This window comes from Hippopotamus amphibius, chromosome 3 (assembly GCF_030028045.1).
Source record: "Hippopotamus amphibius kiboko isolate mHipAmp2 chromosome 3, mHipAmp2.hap2, whole genome shotgun sequence".
NCBI lineage: Eukaryota > Metazoa > Chordata > Mammalia > Artiodactyla > Hippopotamidae > Hippopotamus > Hippopotamus amphibius.
This window is the reverse complement of record NC_080188.1, coordinates 68,433,141-68,448,327: the sequence shown is the minus strand read 5'-3', so window position 1 is coordinate 68,448,327 and position 15,187 is coordinate 68,433,141. Positions and strand designations below refer to the sequence as shown.

Genomic DNA, 15,187 nt, shown 5'->3' with positions numbered 1-15,187 from the left:
ACCTTGTCTAGTTGGAGGACCTCTGGGGCTAATAGGGAAACCTTGACTCTGCCTTGGACTCTGATCATGAGAAGCCTACTTGCCACAGAGGCAGGGCAGAGAGGGCAGATTAAAGACTGCTTCTAGTGGGTGCCCAGTTTGCTACGACTGCCCCAGCATACCCCAGCCTGAGCTGAGTGAACATTTCAGCCCTGTTTAGCTCGCAGCTCCCCACTGGAGCAAGAGCTGCCACTACTGGGGAGAGAGCTCGGCTGTGAGATGCAGAGGTAACTCAGATCAGGGGAGACTTCTGGATGGGGCGAGTTGGCCATTGTTGGCATGTACTCAGGCAGCGCATCAGAAGCAATCTGGAACTCAGACAGTAGCCGGTCTACCATAGCCCTCACTCCGATACACACTGAGGGCCCACACAGGCTCCACCTGCTCTGCAGTTTGGCACCACCCAGGGTAGGGGCAGTGGAGGCTGGGGAAAGTGATCAGCTGTGATGGATGAAGGGGACTAACACCCTAGGCTGCATATGAACAGGGTGAGAGCAATAATTGCTGTTGCCTGCACAAGTGGCACATCAGAGGCAGCTTGGATCTCTGTCTGTGGCCAACCTGCCACAACCCATGCCCTGTTATGAACCAAGAGCCTACACAGGCCCCTCTTGCTTCAGCACTGCTCCCCTCTGGGGCAAGGGTCCTGGTGCTGGGAGAGGGGAAAGCACATACTCAAACAGAATAGAACTAGCTCAGACCCAACCCTCAGAGCTTCTGCTCCAGCAACTTGGGATCTGACCCTGCCACTGATGGGGTGGTGATGGCCACTGAGCAGAGAAGAAACACCACCTCACACCCAGCTCAAGCCCTAGCCCCTCCATCTCTAGCCTCATCTCCTACCATGGTGATAGCTGCCAGCACCACCTGAGGAAAGACTTGCCTTGTGTCCACATCAACTCTAGCTCTTCAACCAAAGGCACTGGGCACAAGCAGTCTGTATAGGGATGTTCTCACATAAGAATACCCCTTCAAGACAACATTAGGTAATTGTTTCACCTAAATTCACAGAGACAGAGAAAGTTAAGAAAAATGAAAAGGCTTATGAACTGGTCTCAATTGAAAGAGCAAGAGAAAACCTCTGAAAAAATAATGAAACAGAAATAAACAATTTACCACATAAAGAATTCAAAACAATAGTAATGAGAGTGCTAACTGAATAAGGGAAAAGAGTAGATGAACACAGTGGAAATTTTAACAAGGAAGGAGAAAATATATTTTTTTAAAAAAAGACCCAATCAAAAAGCACCATAAGAGACTACTACAAGCAACTATATGCCAATAAAATGGACAACCTGGATGAAATGGACAGATTCTTAGAAAATATAACCTTCCAAGACTGAATCAGGAAGAAATAGAAAATATGAACAGACCAATCACAAGGAATGAAATTGAAACTGTGCTTAAAAATCTCCCAACAAACAAAAGTCCAGGACCAGATGGATTCACAGGTGAATTTTATCAAACATTTAGAGAAGAGCTAACACCCATTCTTCTCAAACTCCTCCAAAACATTGCAGAGGAAGGAATGCTCCCAAACTCATTTTATGAAGCCACCATCACCCTGATACCAAAACCAGACAAAGATACTACAAAAAAAGAAAACTACAGACCAATATCACTGATGAATTTAGATGCAAAAATCCTCAACAAAATACTAGCCAACAGAATCCAACAACACATTAAAAGGATCATACACCATGATCAAGTGGGGTTTATCCCTGGAATGCAAGGATTGTTCAATATACACAAATCAATCAATGTGATACACCATATTAATAAATTGAAGGATAAAAACCACATGATCATCTCAATAGATGCAGAAAAAGCTTTTGACAAAATTCAACACCCATTTATGATAAAGACACTCCAGAAGGTGGCATAGAGGGAACCTACCTCAACATAATAAAGGCCATATATGACAAACCCACAGCAAACATCATTCTCAATAGTGAAAAACTGAAAGCATTCCCTCTAAGATCAGGAACAAGACAAGGATGTCCACCCTCACCACTACTATTTAACATAGTTTTGGAAGTCCTTGTCACAGCAATCAGAGAAGAAAAAAAAAAATAAAAGGAATCCAAATTGGAAAAGAAGAAGTAAAATTGTCACTCTTTGCAGATGACATGATATTACACATAGAAAATCCTAAAGATGCCACCAGAAAACTAGTTGAGCTAATCAATGAATTTGGTAAAGTTGCAGGATACAAAATTAACATACAGAAATCTGTTGCATTTCTATACACTAACAATGAAAGATCAGGAAGAGAAGTTAAGAAAACTCTCCCATTCACCATTGCAACAAAAAGAATAAAATACCTAGGAATAAACCTAACCAAGGAGGTAAAAGACCTGTACTTAGAAAACTATAAGACACTATAATGAAAGAAATCAAAGATGATACAAACAGATGGAGGGACATACCACGTTCTTGGATTGGAAGAATCAACATTGTGAAAATGACTATGCTACCCAAAGCAATTTACAGATTCAATGCAATCCCAATCAAATTACCAATGGCATTTTTCACAGAACTAGAACAAGAAATTTTACGATTTGTATGGAAACACAAAAGACCCGGAATAGCCAAAGCAATCTTGAGAAGGAAAGACAGAGTTGGTGGAATCAGGCTTCCTGACTTCAGGCTATACTGCAAAGCTACAGTGATCAAGACAGTATGGTACTGGCACAAAAACAGAAATATAGATCAATGGAACAGAATAGAAAGCTCAGAGATAAACTATGGTCAACTAATCTATGACAAAGGAGGCAAGGATATACAATGGAGAAAAGGCAGCCTCTTCAATAAGTGGTGCTGGGAAAACTGGACAGCTACATGTAAAAGAATGAGATTAGAACACTCCCTAACACCATACACAAAAATAAACTCCAAATGGATTAAAGACTGAAATGTAAGGCCAGACACTATAAAACTCCTAGAGGAAAACATAGGAAGAACACTCTTTGATGTAAATAACAGCAAGATCTTTTTTGATCCACCCCCTAGAGTAATGGAAATAAAAACAAAAATAAATAAGTGGGACCTAATGAAACTTCAAAGCTTCTGCACAGCAAAAGAAACTATATGCAAGACGGAAAGACAACCCTCAGAATGGGAGAAAATATTTGCAAACAAATCAACAGACAAAGGACTAATCTCCAAAATATATAAACAGTTCACCCAGCTCAATATCAAAAAAACAAGCAACCCAATCAAAAAATGGGCAGAAGACCTAAATAGGCATTTCTCCAAAGAAGACATACGGATGGGCAAGAGACACATGAAAAGCTGCTCAACATCACTAATTATTAGAGAAATGCAAATTAAAATGACAATGAGGTATCACCTCACACCGGTCAGAATGGGCATCATTAGAAAATCTACAAACAGTAAATGCTGGAGAGGGTGTGGAGAAAAGGGAACCCTCTTGCACTGTTGGTGGGAATGTAAATTGATAAAGCCACTATGGAGAACAGTATGGAGGTCCTTGCAAAACTAAAAACAGAACTACCATATGACCCAGCAATCCCACTGCTGGGCATATATCCAGAGAACACCATAATTCAGAAAGACACATGCACTCCAATGTTCATTGCAGCACTATTTACAATAGCCAGGACATGGAAGCAACCTAAATGCCCATCAACAGATGAATGGATAAAAAAGATGTGGTACATATATACAATGGAATATTACTCAGCTGTAATAAGCAATGAAACTGGGACATTTCTAGAGACATGGATGACTTGGAGACTGTCATACAGAGTGAAGTGAGTCAGAAAGAGAAAAACAAATACCGTATATTAACATATATATGCGGACTATAGAAAAATGGTACAAATCAACTGGTTTGCAAGGCAGAAATAGAGACACAGATGTAAAGAACAAACATATGGACACCAAGTGGGGAAAGCGGGGAGGGTTGGGGGGGAATGAATTGGGAGATTGGGATACCAAATTGTATGCTCTAAATATATGCAGTTTATTGTATGTTAATTGTATCTCAATAAAAGTTCTAAAAAAATAAAAAAGACCCATTCATAAATGAAGAAGTCAATAACTGAAATATAAGACACACCAAAAGTGAAAAAGAGGGATCGAGATGGCCAAGAAGAGGATGTGGAGCTCACCTCCCAAACAGACATATCAAAAATACACCTACATGTGGAATAACTCTCATGGAAAACTCACTGGAAACTGGCAGAACTCCCATACAGCAATCAAGGCCGCAAGAAGAGAGTCCCATGTAGTCAAGTAGAATAGGAAGAAAAGCATCGAATCAGAACCTGTGCCCATGGAAGGGGACTAAGAGGAAAAGGGAGAATGCACAGGCAGACACCCACCCTGGGGAGTGATCTGGTCAAGCCACAGACTGGGTGTCCCAGTCCTGGGGTCCTATCCAGAGGACACAATCCCCCTTGGCTGCTTGGAGAAACACTGGGATAGATAGGCTGGAGAAGCCTAGACCCCACTTGTGAGGGGTGCTGGCTTGCCACCAAGCGGGACAGAAAACAGTCTGCCCTGTTGGCTGCTGCCGCACCACACTCCCCAATCTGAGCTGAGTGAATACTTTGGCCCTGCTCACTCTATGCCACAGCTTCACACAGAATCAACGACAGCCAGGACCTGGGAAGACTCCATCTGCGGACACAGAGGTGACCTGAGGGCAGGAGTGGTCCAGGAGGGGCAGTGGCAGCCACTGTTGGTGCTTATTCAAACAACTCCCCAGAAGCAGCCCAGACTTCTGATGGCAGTATAACTGCTTTAGTTCCTACATCCACAACACCACGATCCCCAGGTCCAGCCAAGCAAATGCTTCAGCCACGCCCACTCAATGCCACAACCTTGCACTAGGTCTAGGATGACCACAACAGAGGAAAAGATACGATCTCTGGCTGAATCTAGGCAGAGCCACAGATGCCTACACAGGCAAGAGCATCAGACCTCTGTAAGCACATGAGCCCCACTTACTTCAGAAATCCCCTCCTTTGGGACAAAGGCCCCAGTGCATAAAAAAGGAAAAACACACATTTAAAGGGGAACAGAGCCAGCTTGAGCCCAACCCTCAGGGCTCCTGCTCCAGCAACTTGGGAGCAGACCCCAACCCTGACAGGACCGTGACTGCTACTGAGCAGAGAGGAAGTCCCACCTCACACTGTGTGCAGGCTTTAGCTCCTCCAACACCAGCCACAACCCCTATCAAGGGGATTATGGCCAGCACACCCTGAGGAAAGACATGGCTTGTGTCCACATCAAATCCAACCCTCACACCAAAGACACTGGGCACACACAGGGATGCTCCCACATAAAAACGCCCCTTCAAGACCACGACAGATAACTGTTCCACTTAAATTCACAAAGGCAGAGAAAGTTAAGTAGAATGAAAAGACAGAGGAACTATTCTTAATTGAAAGAGCAAGAGAAAACCCCTGAAAAAATAACGAAATACTGTTATCTACCAGACAATGAGTTCAAAAAGTTGATAATAAAAATGCTAACTGAATAGGAAAGAGTACTGATGTAAGCACAGATGACTTTAACAAGGAACTGGAAACTATAAAGAAGACCCAATCAGAAACAGAGAATCCAATTTCTGAGATAAACAGCACACTAGAAGCAGTGAATAGCAGACTAAATGACAAGAATAATGCATAAGTGACCTGGAAGATAGAATAATGGTAAACACCCAATCAGAAGAGCAGACAGAAAAACAAATGAAAAAAAAACAAACAAAATGAAAACAACATACGAGATAATTTAAAATGCGCCACCATTCTCATTATAGGGGTTCCAGAAGGAAAAGAAAGAGAGAAGGGTACCGAAAATGTATTTGAAGAAATTATGGCTGAAAACTTCCCAAACCTAAAAAAGGACACAGATATCCAGGTACAGGAGGCATAAAGGGTCCCAAACAAGATGAACCCAAACAGACCCACGCTAAGACATATCATAATTAAAATGGCAGAAATTAAAGATAGAGAATTCTAAAGGCAGCAAGAAAGAGAGTCATGTATGCAGGAATTCCCAGAAGGCTATCAGGTGATTTCTCTGCAGAAACTCTGCAGGCTAGAAGGGAGTGGCATGATATATTCAAAGTGCTGAAAGGAAAAACCTGTAACCAAGGATACTCTATCCAGCAAGATTATCATTCAGAATAGAAGAAATAAAGAATTTCTCAGATAAGCATAAAACTGAAAGAATTCATCAATTCTCAGCCTACCCTAAAAGAAATATTGAGGGTAAATAGATAGCCAGTGGGAAGTTGCTGTATAACAAAGGGAGTTCAACTTGAGGATGGATGACGCCTTAGAGGACTGGGATGGGGATGGTGGGGGGGAGTCAAGGGAGGGAGGGAATACGGGGATATGTGTATAAAAACAGATGACTGAACTTGGTGTACCCCCCAAAAAATAAAAAATAAATAAAATGAAAAAAAAAAATATTGAGAGGTCTTCTCTAAATGGAAAGAAGTAAGAATCTATAGGAAAGGGAAAATCCCAATAGAAAAGGCAAATATGTAGTAAAGATTGAAGATTGCTCAAATAAGCCAATACATAGATTAAATAAAAAAATTATAAAAGCAACTATAACTACAATAAATAGTAAGGGATAAGCATGAAGATGTAAAATATAACATCAAAAACACAAAATGGGGGTGGGGGGATAAAAAATGTAGACCTTTTAAATTTGTTTGAACTTAATTATCAGTTTAAAGCAAGTAGATATAATTATGGGTCAATATATACATGAACCTCATGGTAACCACAAATCAAAAACCTACAATAGATACATAAAAATCAAAAAGAAAGGAACTCAATCATACTACAAAAGAAAATCATCAAACCACAATGGGAGAAGGAAAAAAAAGAAAAGAACAGAGAAGAACCACAAAAACAACTAGAAAACAATAAAACGTCAATACCTATCAAGAATTCATTTAGATGTCAATGGACTAAATCCTCTGATCAAAAGACATAGGATGGGACTTCCCTGGTGGCACAGTGGTTAATAATCCGCCTGCCAATGCAGGTGACATGGGTTCAATCCCTGGTCCAGGAAGATCCCACATGCCACAGAGCAACTAAGCCCGTGCACCACAATTAATGAGCCTGCATTCTAGAGCCCCTGAGCCACAACTACTGAGCCCACATGCTGCAACTACTGAAACCCATGTGCCTAGAGTCCGTGATCCACAACAAGAGAAGCCACCACAATGAGAAGCCCACGCACCACAATGAAGAGTAACCCTCACTCACCACAACTAGAGAAAGCCTGCACACAGCAACAAAGACCCAATGCAGCCCCCACTCCCCCCCCCAAAAAAGATATAGGGTGGCTGATTGGATAAAAAACAAGACCCTTCAATATGCTGCCTATAAGAGACTCATTTCAGTGCTGAAGACATACACAGACTGAAAGTGAGAGGGATAGAAAAATATTTCATGCTTATGGAAATGACAAGAAAGCTGGGGTAGCAATACTCACAACAGACAAAATAAACTTTAAAACAAAAGCTATAACAAAAGACAAAGAAGGGCATTATGTAATGATAATGGGATTAATACAAGAAGAGGCTATTATACTCATTAACATATATATACCCAATACAAGAGCACCTAAATATATAAAGCAAATACTAACAGGCATAAAAGGAGAAATTGACAATAATACAATAGTAGGGAACTTTAACACCCCACTGACATCAATAGACAGATTATCCTGACAAAATCAATAAGGCAACAGAGGTCTTAAATGGTACAATAGATCAGTCAGATTTAATTGATATCTACAGGACAATACATCCAAAAAAAAAAAAAAAAAAAGCAGAGAACACATTCTTTTCAAGCGCACATGGATTGTTCACCAGGATAGATCATATACTAGGTCACAGTAAAGGAAACCATTGACAAAATGAAAAGACAACGTACTGCATGGGAGAAAATATTTACAAATGATATAATCAACAAAAGGTTAATATCCAAAATATATAAACAGTTCATAAAACTGAATATCAAAAAACCAAACAATCCAATTAAAAATTGGCAGAAGACCTGAATAGACATTTTTCCACAGAAGACATGCAAATGGCTAACAGGCACGTGAAAAGATGCTCAACATCACTATTAGAGAAATGCAAATCAAAACCACAATGAGATATCATCTTACACCTGTCAGAATAGCTATTATCAAAAAGTCTACAAATAACAAAATTTGGTGAGGGCATGGATAAAAGTGAACATTTGTACACTGTTGGTGGGAATATAAATTGGTGTAGCCACTGTGGAAAACAGTATAGAGGTTTCTCAAACCTAAAACTGAAAATAGGACTACTACATGACCCAGAAATTGCACTCCTGGGTATATCAGAAAAAAATGGAAACACTAATTTGAAAAGATACGTGTACCCGAATGTTCATAGCAGCACTATTTACAATAGCCAAGATATGGAAGCAACCCAAGTGTCCATCAGTAGAATAATGAATAAAGATGATGTATACATACACAATGGGATATTCCTCTACCATAAAAAAGAGTGAAATTCTGCCATCTGCAATAACGTGATGGACCTAGAGAGTATTATGCTTAGTGAAATGTCAGAGAAAGACAAATACTGTAATTTATCACTTATCTGTGGAATCTAAAAAATAAAACAGATGAATGTATATAGCAAAATAGAAAGAGACTCACAGATATAGAAAACAAATTAGTGGATACCAGTGAGGAGAGGGAAAGGGGAGTGGCAAGATAGGGGTATGGGATTTAGAGACACAAACTGCTATGTATAAAACATAGACAAGCAACAAGGATATATTGTACAGCACAGGGAATTATAGCCATTATTTTGTAATAACTTTAAATGGAGTATAATTTATAAAAATACTGATTCACTAAGCTATACCACTGAAACTAATATAATACTGTAAATCAACAATGCTTCAATAAAAAGAGAAGAAATAGAAAGTCTGAATAGTTTTGTAACAAAATAGATTTCAAAGCAAGGACAAAAGAAACCTAAGTAGGCATACTCCTAACAAGAAAGCATCAAAATATATGATTAAAAACTCATAAAAATGAAAAGAGAAATATAGAAATCCACAATTATACTCAGAGATTTCAACCCCTCTCTCTCAGTAACTGATAGAAAAAGTAGACAGCATATCAGTAAGGCAATAGAAGACTTGAATGACAGTATTAACCAACATGACCTAATTGATATTTATATTACATTCTCCCAAGAACAGCAGAGTAAACATTCTTTTTATGGACATATTGAAAATTTATCAAGGTCGACCATGTTCTGGGCCATATAACATCTCAATAAATTTAAAAAGTTTCAAAGTAAACAAAGGATGTTCTCTGACCACAATGGAATTAAACTGGAAATCAATCATATAAAGCTAACTTTAAAATCCCCAAATATTTGGAAATTAAATAACATAATTTTAAGTAACCCATGGATTAAAGAAGTTTAAAAGGAACTTAGGATATATTTTGAGCAGAATGAAAAGGAAAACTCAACATAGTACAATAAAATTTGGGTGATGCAGCCAAAGTAGTGGTTATATTATAATAACGTGCCTATATTAGAAAGGAAAAATGTCTCAAGTCAACGACCTAAGTTTTCATCTTATATAAAGAATTGAACCAAAGTCGATGAAATAGAAACAGAAAATCAAAACAATATAGATCATCAAAAGCTGATTCTTTAAGAATCAATAAAACTAATAAACCTCTAACTAGACACAGCAGGGAAAAAAAAGACACAAATTACTGATATCAGGAATGAGAGAACATCTCTACAGGTCATAAAATCATTTAAAGGGTATTTTATGAATTTTACTTTATATCAGTAAATTCAACAACTTAGATGAAATGGACAAATTTTTTTGAAAAACATAAGCTACCAAAACCTTGATTTAAAGAAAACTCCAGGTGGTTTCACTGAAGAAGTTTACTAAACTTTTAAATAAGAAATAATACCAATTCTACACAAAATTTCCCTGAATATTAAAAAGGAGTTCCCAACTTATTTTATGAAGCCAGTATTTTGCTGATACCAAAAGACATTACCAGTAAACTACAAATATTCATTATGAACATAAACACAAAAATGCTAAACAATGTTTTATGAAATTAAATATATAAAAGGATAATACATCATAATCAAGTAGAGTTTTTTCCCAGCAATGCAGTCCAGTTTAACATTTGGAAGTTAACCAATGAAATTCACCACATTAACAGACTGAAAAAGAAAAATCACGTGTCATTTCAAATAAATGCAGAAAAAGCATTTGGCAAAATCCTACCCCCATTTCTGATAAACAGTAGGAATAGAAAGGAACTTCCTCAGCCATGTAAAGGGCATCTATGAATAAAGTAAACTAACATCATACTTAATGGTGAAAGTCTGAAAGCTTTCCACCTATGATTAGGCACAAGACAAGAATGTCTGCTGTCATCACTTTTATTCAACATTGTACTAGAGGTAAGGCACAAGAAAGAGATAAATGGCATGTGAATTTGAAACTATAAGAGAAAAATTTTTAATTTGGGACTCATCAAGATTACAAATTTTGGTTCTTCAAAAGACACTATTACAAAAAACGAAACAAAACAGTAAGCCTCAAACTGGAAGAAAACATTTGCAAAATTTATGTGTGACAAAAGAATTATATCTAGAATATATAAAGAACCTTTAAAACTTCATGATAAAAAGACCAACACCCCAATTGAAAAAGTGGGCAAAATATTTGAACATACACTTTTCATAAAAAGATATATGGATGGCAAGTAAGAACAAGAAAAAATGTCACTGGTCATTGGAAAAAGGCAAATTAAAATCACAATGAGATATCACAGCATACACACTAGATTGGTTAAAATTAAAAATCTTGGCCACACTAAGTTTTGGCAGGATATGCAGGAAAGGAAACCCTTATACACAGCTGGTGAGAAAGTAAAATCCTACAACCATTTTGGAAACTTTGGCAGTTTCTTAAAAATTTAAACATACATCTACTATAAGACCCAGTCATTCCACTCCTACTTATTTACCTAAGAGAAAAGAAAATATATACCCAAGCAAAGACTCGTATACAATGTTCGTATCAGCTTTGTTAAAAGTTGGAAACAATCTAAGTCCATCAACAGATGAACACAGACACAAATTGTGGGATTCCAATACAATTGAATACTACTCAGCAATTAAAAAAGGAATAAACTAATGATGCATCTCACAGGGATGAATCTTAAAACAATTATGCTGAGTTAAAGGAACCAGATTTTAAAAAAGAGAGAGTGCTCACTGTAAGTTTCATTTATATAAAATCCTAAAAATTGCTTGTTAATCTTTAGTGACAGCAGATAAATGTTTGCCTCTGGGAGGGCCAGGGTCATGAGAAAACTTTTGTGAGTTTGTTCATTCTCTTGATTTCAGTGTGTGGATATAAATGTATTTGTTAAAACTCATCAAACTGTACACTTTTAAAATGTGCATTTTATATCATGTTAATTATACTTAAATAAAGCTGTAAAAAAAATTGTGAAAAATGCTTTTCCAGGAAGGTATGTGAAGAAAAGGAGAGGAAATGATAGAAGTCAAAACCAAATGGGTAGCTGTAAATAGTTTGCTTTACCTTTTTAATTACTAAGGGATTCTCACTGGAAGTTTTGAAGCACTGTGTGAATTTTCGACAGGGCTCTGAAATGATAGGAAAAATATGTTTAGAACAAACTGAAAAATAATTTCTATCACATGATATATCCATCACTTGCTTAAATAGGTGAGAGTACATAAGAATTTCAATCAAGGTCAACTCTGTGATCTGTTTATAAATATTAGAAAAACTTGCAGGTAGAATTGTACTACAACATGATAAAAGCATATTTATATTATAAAACAAATTCTATGCCCAGGAAGATGAGATAAAGAAATACTACAAGAGCTTCCCTGATCTGGGTAAACTGATTTTTTAGAGTATGTTTTTCAGTATAAGACATGTTTTCTCTGTTTTCTGTTCATATGACTGTCACTTTCTATAATTAAGAGATTACATGTGTACTCTTTGCCCTGTAGGCAGAAAAAGATGTGTGCTGAGTTATAAATACATTTTATTTTATTTTATTTCATCCATCTCTCAACTCTGCCCATTTCACAGTCATCTAATTAAATCCCCCTAAATTACCCTTTAATTACACTTAAATATTTGTTTAATTTCCCTTTGCGTTAAAGATATATTCTGTGTAAGTGGTGCAGTTTTTTTTTTTTACCAAAGCCATAGTTAACACAACAATTTTTTAAAAGATAAAAAGATTTTGTGCATATACACAGTAGTAACTGATTTCATTAGTTCTAGTTGAGGAAAGCTTTTTTAAAAAGTATAAAGTTACCACTCTCCAAGCAGTGAGAAGAAAGTTATGGTAGTGATTCTACTCAGTGTCCACTTGTGGAAACAGAAAACACTCTTTTCTATTTTAAGCAAAAATGTAAATAATGCAGGGAGTTAGCTGTGCACCTGGCCCACCAAGGCGGGGGTGGTCCAGCCTTTACCACAGTGAGGAGGAAGCAGACTCAGGAGGCTATGGCCACATCAGTTGCTGTCACAAAATCCATGAGGCTAAATTTTAGGCATTGGATCACTGTTGCAATCAGAAAGCCACTACATCTGCCGATTTTGCCTTTTGACACCCATAAATCCAGAATCTGAATACTCAGTGTTGTGTTAGGAAAACTCCATGTCTCCAGTCATGCTTGATAGCAGACAGCAACTAAAGAGATGACTTTAGCCCCACATCTGCAACATAAACCTTACCAGATGGCAACATCTAATTCTCATCAAGGACTCTTGCAAATGTAATTTTTAAGTTTCTAGGTTTTACAGTACAGAAAGGGACACCAGAAAGAGGGTGGAATAAATGGGTTTTAATTCTTCATTGCTAGTGGAAAGGATGAAATGAGTTAACTAATGTAAAGAGTTTAGAATGGAATCACATAGTAAGTACTCTATTAATTATCCCTCTTACTCTTATCTTTTTATATTTTATAGCATTATACCAAAATAATTTTCATGTGCCCTGAAACTTTTAGTAATAGCTTATAAGTGTATAGGGCAGGAGAAAGAGTACTAGATATAATTTCTACCATGCAGAACTCCTTTTATTTTACCTTGCCTTTTAGATTTTGCCATACTGTGCTTTTTTAAATTAGTTGTAGGTGTACAACATAGTGATTTGATGTATGTATATTACAAAATGGTTATCAGAGTAAGTTTAGATGACATCCATCACCACACATAGTTGCACATTTTTTTCTTGTGATGAGACATTTTAAAATCTACTTTCTTTTTTTTTTTATTATATTTTTGGGGGTACACCAGGTTCAATCATCTGTTTTTATACACATATCCCCGTATTCCCTCCCTTCCTTGACTCCCCCCTCCTCGAGTCCCCCCCACCCTCCCCGCCGCAGTCCTCTAAGGCATCTTCCATCTTCGAGTTGGACTCCCTTTGTTATACAACAACTTCCCACGGACTATTTTACAGTTGGTAGTATATATATGTCTGTGCTACTCTCTCGCTTCATCTCAGTTTCCCCTTCACCCCCGCCCCCTCCCATACCTCGAGTTCTCCAGTCCATTCTCTGTATCTGCATCCTTGTTCTTGTCACTGAGCTCATCAGTACCATTTTTAGATTCCGTATATGTGAGTTAGCATACAATATTTGTCCTTCTCTTTCTGACTTACTTCACTCTGTATGACAGATTGTAGTTCTATCCACCTCATGACATATAGCTCCATCTCATCCCTTTTTATAGCTGAGTAATATTCCATTGTATATATATGCCACATCTTCTGTATCCATTCATTTGTTGATGGGCATTTAGGTTGCTTCCATGTCCTGGCTATTGTAAAGAGTGCTGCAATAAACATTATGGTACAAGTTTCTTTTGGGATTATGGTTTTCTTTGGGTATATGCCCAGGAGTGGGATTACTGGATCATATGGTAGTTCTATTTGTAGTTTTTTAAGGAACCTCCAAATTGTTTTCCATAGTGGCTGTACCAACTTACAGTCCCACCAACAGTGCAGGAGAGTTCCCTTTTCTCCACACCCTCTCCAACATTTGTGGTTTCCAGATTTTGTGATGATGGCCATTCTGACTGGTGTGAGGTGATACCTCATTGTGGCTTTGACTTGCATTTCTCTGATGATGAGTGATGTTGAGCATCTTTTCATGTGTTTGTTGGCCATCTGTATGTCTTCTTTGGAGAAATGTCTATTTAGGTCTTCTGCCCATTTGTGGATTGGATTATTTGCTTTTTTGGTATGAAGCTGCATGAGCTGCTTGTATATTTTGGAGGTTAATCCTTTGTCCGTTGTTTCATAGGCAATTATTTTTTCCCATTCTGAGGGTTGCCTTTTAGTCTTGTTTATGGTTTCTTTTGCTGTGCAAAAGCTTTTAAGTTTCATGAGGTCCCATTTATTTATTCTTGATTTGATTTCCCTGATTCTAGGAGGTGGGTCAAAAAGGATCTTGCTTTGATGTATGTCATAGAGTGTTCTGCCTATGTTTTCCTCTAGGAGTTTTATAGTGTCTGGCCTTACATGTAGGTCTTTAATCCATTTGGAGTTTATTTTTGTGTATGGTGTTAGGAAGTGTTCTCATTTCATTCTTTTACATGTAGCTGTCCAATTTTCCCAGCACCACTTATTGAAGAGGCTGTCTTTTTTCCATTGTATACTCGTGCCTCCTTTGTCAAAGATAAGGTGCCCATATGTGTTTGGGCTTACTTCTGAGTTCTCTATTCTATTGCATTGATCGTCCTTTCTATTTTTGTGCCAGTACCATACTGTCTTGATCACTATGGCCTTGTAGTATAGTTTGAAGTCAGGAAGCCTGATTCCACCAACTCCATTTTTCCTTCTCAAGATTGCTTTGGCTATTCGGGGTCTTTTGCGTTTCCATACCAATCGTAAGATTTCTTGCTCTAGTTCTGTGAAAAATGCCATTGGTAATTTGATTGGGATTGCATTGAATCTGTAAATTGCTTTGGGTAGTACAGACATTTTCACGATGTTGATTCTTCCAATCCAGGAACATGGTTAAAATCTACTTTCTTAACTTCAAATATATGATACAGTA

The 15,187-nt window shown here is 37.7% G+C and overlaps 1 protein-coding gene across 1 annotated transcript in view; it reads right to left on the bottom strand.

Moving 5' to 3' along the window:
- The window catches only part of C3H4orf17 (chromosome 3 C4orf17 homolog), a 45,285-nt gene that overhangs the window by 22,392 nt on the left and 7,706 nt on the right, over positions 1–15,187 (bottom strand). Inside the window, exon 3 of the mRNA XM_057729909.1 lies at positions 11,682–11,746. Within this exon, the coding sequence (XP_057585892.1) occupies positions 11,682–11,746 (65 nt within the window). The remainder of the gene's footprint in view (positions 1–11,681; positions 11,747–15,187) is intronic.